The sequence below is a fragment of the Palaemon carinicauda genome, chromosome 2, assembly GCF_036898095.1.
Source record: "Palaemon carinicauda isolate YSFRI2023 chromosome 2, ASM3689809v2, whole genome shotgun sequence".
NCBI lineage: Eukaryota > Metazoa > Arthropoda > Malacostraca > Decapoda > Palaemonidae > Palaemon > Palaemon carinicauda.
Window position 1 is genome coordinate 34539159 of NC_090726.1, and position 5000 is coordinate 34544158.

At 34.7% G+C, this 5000-nt stretch overlaps 1 protein-coding gene across 1 annotated transcript in view; it reads right to left on the reverse strand.

Moving 5' to 3' along the window:
- LOC137623746 (integrin alpha-8-like) overlaps positions 1-5000 on the reverse strand; it is a 39116-nt gene that overhangs the window by 8141 nt on the left and 25975 nt on the right. Inside the window, exons 14-19 of the mRNA XM_068354575.1 lie at positions 4807-4873; positions 3908-3980; positions 3402-3610; positions 1244-1469; positions 577-749; positions 66-246 (exon numbers count right to left, since the gene is read on the reverse strand). Coding sequence (XP_068210676.1) covers positions 66-246; positions 577-749; positions 1244-1469; positions 3402-3610; positions 3908-3980; positions 4807-4873 — 929 coding nt within the window. The remainder of the gene's footprint in view (positions 1-65; positions 247-576; positions 750-1243; positions 1470-3401; positions 3611-3907; positions 3981-4806; positions 4874-5000) is intronic.

The window sequence follows — 5000 nt, forward strand, 5'->3', positions numbered from 1 at the left end:
AGAGAGAGAGAGAGATTTATCGTTAGCCCCACGTGCACAGCAGTAACAACAATAACTAATCTTACCTGACCATGAATAAGAGGAGAAGGTCCATGGTTGACTAATATGAAGTGATGAGTTATCTTCGGCCCGAGATCTTGGGGTTTTACGTCCGATGTATTAGCTTCAGGAGATTCCAGATTCAAGAGGACTTTCCCGGACAGTGTTTCATTCAGCCTGGCATCCACCTGGTCGGGCATTGACCACCTTTGGAAAAGCAGCATTAGAATATACATTCTCTTTCATAATATAGTGCATTATGCTTCTTTATTAATGAAAATTTCTCGAACTAAGTTTCCTATTAAAGAAAGCCTTCGCTAGAAAATCTTACAAAATACAAAAAAATTTTATGTATTCTTTTGCACTGATAGTGTAACTGTTATCCGGGAATTTTAAAATCTACAAATTAATATTAATGAGTGTTTGTCCGTCAAGAATTTTTCATAAACAATATGCGTTTCACATTCTCCCGTGATTAGCCCAGGTAGGGATGGAAAATTCCTTTTTACTAAGATACTTGTGGGTCGTGGAACTCACCCTCTAGCACTTAGCTCCACTTTGCTTATCACAGGCACCTCAATGTTACGTGCATTATTTGAATCGTCAAGATCTTGCGTGTCTCCCTGGATGACAAAACCAAACGAGAGATCTGGCTGACCATACTCCAGCAGATTAGTCGCCGAGTGCTTGAAGGTAAAAGTTAGTGGGACCTAGAAAAGCAAAGATGTATGAAAAGAACGAAATCGTTGTTATTCATAATTCTATTGCATCAATTTTTAAAGTTCAGTATGATAGTTATGGTGATTATGTTATTCTTGTTTGATGTTAATGAGGGGTAAACTTCCTGCAATTGAATAAGTTGGTATAGATGTTAAACTAGTTGATGAGGTGGATTTGGGGGATTTCACTACGTCGGGAGCTGCCATATGAATGAAATAAGAAGTGCCAGATGAGTATTCATTACTGTTGCAGACGAGTAGTAGATATTTTAGTTCCTTACTATTGTGAAAATAGTAGGATAATTAACAGTAATGCATATGTTAAGACCTTTTCAAACAAAGTTAACCCTATACTTCTACTATTAAATCTCTACTAGACGTATATATCTGCCTAAATATATAAGTTTCTCGATTTGTTTCTAATTTTTTTCGAGCTGTTACATTACCTCCAAGAAATTCTTTGAAACGTTACAGACACGACTTACTGTTAATCCTTTGGGTATCTGTGATGTAAACAGAAAGTCCAGCACAATCTTGCTGTCAATATGAGTTTTGTTCCTCAATTCGGGAAAATAGTTGTCACTCTGTACTTGCCAAAACTCCAACACATCAGGTAAAGTCACAGCTAAAGTCACCGCATAGGCTGTATTATTCCTTACTTCGAAGGCGATCTCTATGTTCAGGAGTCCATCACTTACTATTAATTGTTCCCTGCAATGATTACCAGGGTTGAATTTATGGAAAGAGGTTATACAATTAGTTTTATGAATAAGAAGGCCTCAATGTTATAGAGCTTACATCCATAGGCTAAATGTAGAATTTATATAATATATATATATATATATATATATATATATATATAAATGTGTGTGTATATATATATATATATATATATATATATATATATATATATCTATCTATATATATCTATATATATATATATATATATATATATATATATATATATATATATATGACACATTGGGCAGGCGTCTGGACAGAGATGACCATTATGCCAGTAGTAGTCGTATAGCCACCTGGTACCTCTCTCTGGATGATACATGATGTGTTTCATGTTCCTTGGAGTTCTGGAGATAGATTATAAGACCTCTGGCCTTGAAAAATAGTGTGTTATACTTTCATTGTTATAATTGATAAATGCAGTCTTTATTTGGGATGCACTGTCACAAGGTGTTGCCAGAAAGACTTTATCAAGATGTTACGTTTGGAAAAATGCCACCACCATCAAAACAAATACTTCTGGAAGCAATGAGAGATGTATCAAGAGAATCCGTTATTAATGTCATGCAAAACATGCCTATTCCTAATTACTTTGATCAGTATATGTTCTTTCGAAAAGAAGTGAGCAACAAGTTTTAAAAGACTACCTAATTTTGTGTAAAATACAATTGACATTTGCAATCAGTACTCAGTCTGCATGAGGCAATTAAAAGAAACCACTTTTCTACAGAGAGAGAAAGCTTATCACAGACTGTTGATTTGTTATTATACTCAAGGGTCAGAACTATGCCAGGCACATAGCCATGTTTAGTCCATACCTAGCCTATACAGATGTCTCCCACCCAGTTTCACAGGAGCTGGTGAAGAAAGGTCCAATCAGTTGCCAACAGTGAATAATGTTTGCATATCTGTATGTGTATCATTTATTATTTTATGGATTATTTGTCATTTGATGACAAATAAAGCATTATTGCATACAGCACAACACCGTATACTGTATTTTTAGGCCCGAAGGTCATATCACCATAACTTGAAAGTTTGAAACCTACACATGGGACATAGGAGACTTTTAATATGTTGTTCTTCAAGTTTCAATAAAACATTTAACCAAAGGACAAACAGTAATTTTTTTTTTTTTGCTAATGCCAGTGAAAAGTAAAAAAGACAAACTATTTGTTTTGCTAATGCCAATGAAAAGCAAAAGAACCAGCTAATATTTTTGCTAATGCCAATGAAAAGCCAAAGGGTAAACTAATTATTTTGCTAATGCCAGTGAAAAGCAAAAGGACAAATAGTAATTTTTTTTTTTGCTAATACCAGTGAAAAACAAAAGGACTAACAGTAATGTTTTTGCTCATGCCAAGAAAAAGCAAAATAACAAACATTTTTATTTAGGCTAATGTCAGTGAAAAGCTAAAGGACAAACTATTTTTTTTTTTTTTTGCTAATGCCAGTGAATAGCAAAAAGACGACCAGTAATTTTGTGCCAATGCCTGGGAAAAGCAGGGGAACAAATAGTAGTGTTGTACTCTTGAATGAGTGATAAGTTAGTTCTACTGCACGATAGTTAAGAATATGCCCAAGTGTAAAGCGAATAACTACCTTGCTCACGAGTATTAGCTTATTTATTATTTATTCTGTATGGAACTGGAAGTTTTTCTTGGAAAACCTCATATTATAGAGTTCATGAATATTGATTGAAATGCCTTGTACTTTTTTTAGTTATAGCTGTTCCTAAGTACTTTGAATTTATATTAAAACAAGTATTTGAAACTGCTTTTAATAAGTAAAACAAATCTGTCTAATAGTTACCTTTGACGAGGAAACACAATATGTTGAAGGCAACGAATTAATGTCAAGGTCCCAAAACTTGAAAGCTAAAGCAGCGAAGAAAATACTTACGGATCTTTATCTGCTATTAGAATGAGATCAGATCTTGTAAGACAGTTCATAGGCGGAGGACACTCGAAAGTTGTTGAGGTACCGAAGGTTGTCTTGCTGTATGCACTTATCACATTAAGGAGATTGGAGCCAGAACGGGATTTGTGAACAAGGGAGACATTCAGTTGAGCTTCTACATCTTCTGACATCCACATGTGCCGGACGTTTGGCTGTAAATAATAGAACAGTATATATTCCAGATACCTACCTACCTTCCACCTTCCCCTTATTATTTCTTTCTGGAAATCTCACGTTTAATTGGAAAAGATCGTTATTTATTTCTTATCACAAAGAAAGGTTTCTGATCATGAAAAGAATCCTCTAAGAGGGTTAAAGTCGAATGTTGCTGAGTTCTTCTAAGCTTAAGTCTGTATAGCATGTCCACGAACATATTTGAAAATATTGACATAAATTGACAGTAACCCATTGTCATATTTCATTCATCCACTCATAAATATATTTCATACCTTGACGTATACCGGCAGAATCAAATGGACCGGCTCGTCATCGACGTGTGTTATCATTTGGGTTGACGAGTACCTAAAACAGTTGAAAGGACATCATGATAAGGCTCTGAGATATGCGTCTGTTCATCTGGAGGTTATCATTTCTTATTTCTACGTTATCTCTGATTTATATTTTCTGATTTAATTTGTTATTTTTTTGTAAACGTGGTGGATATGAACTTTATACAAAACATTTTAACCTTTTTTTGTGCCTTGGAGATGTTTACCAGCATATTTATTTGGCAAAAACTACGGAGAGCAAGCAATTGTATGTATGAATGCATTGAGGAACCTTTTTATATTTTCAGCATTTCATCCAGTCTGGGAATCAATTTCAACAAATCTATGCTCAGTGCATCCTATGAAAAATAGGATAAGAATTGTTTTCCCAAATGGGCCCACGCCGATATCTAAGCAAAAAACAAAATAGTGAAAACAAGCTGGTGATCATTTAAAAGCCTGTTCTAGAGGTATGGGCCGGAAATGTCAGAACTTAATGATTTTTTTTTTAATTGTAAAAATTTATTTTGCAAGTACAGTAGGGTTACAGCAATCTTGCTCATGTGGTATACATTCAAGTTTGTTCAAACATATCACCAATGACCAAGAGTGGTTCATAATCGATGTCCAAAATTTTGTATTGGAAGATATGTGAAAAAGTTTGACCTTGTAATGGTTGTTGCAGTAATAGGCCTTATTTAATGTTTCGTGATAATTTTACTGGAACTATCTCGATGTGCCCGACTTACATCGAGGTTGTGTAAGGCGACTAATTCTGTATATGTATGACCGTTATCACTGTATGAAAATGATTTCACAACACATACATACATATATAGATAGAAGGTAAATTTACTTACGCATGATTGTGGCTGTTGGTGAAAGCAAGTCGTCTATAATGATCCAATTCGACTCTCAATCGTAGTGCTGTCAGAAGGAATTGAAAGTAAGTAATGCATACTACTTTCTAAGTATCAAGTTCTTTACTTTACTCACGTTACTTTACCTTATGGACTACTTTTCTGGTCCTATACAGCAGGGGAACCCTACTCTC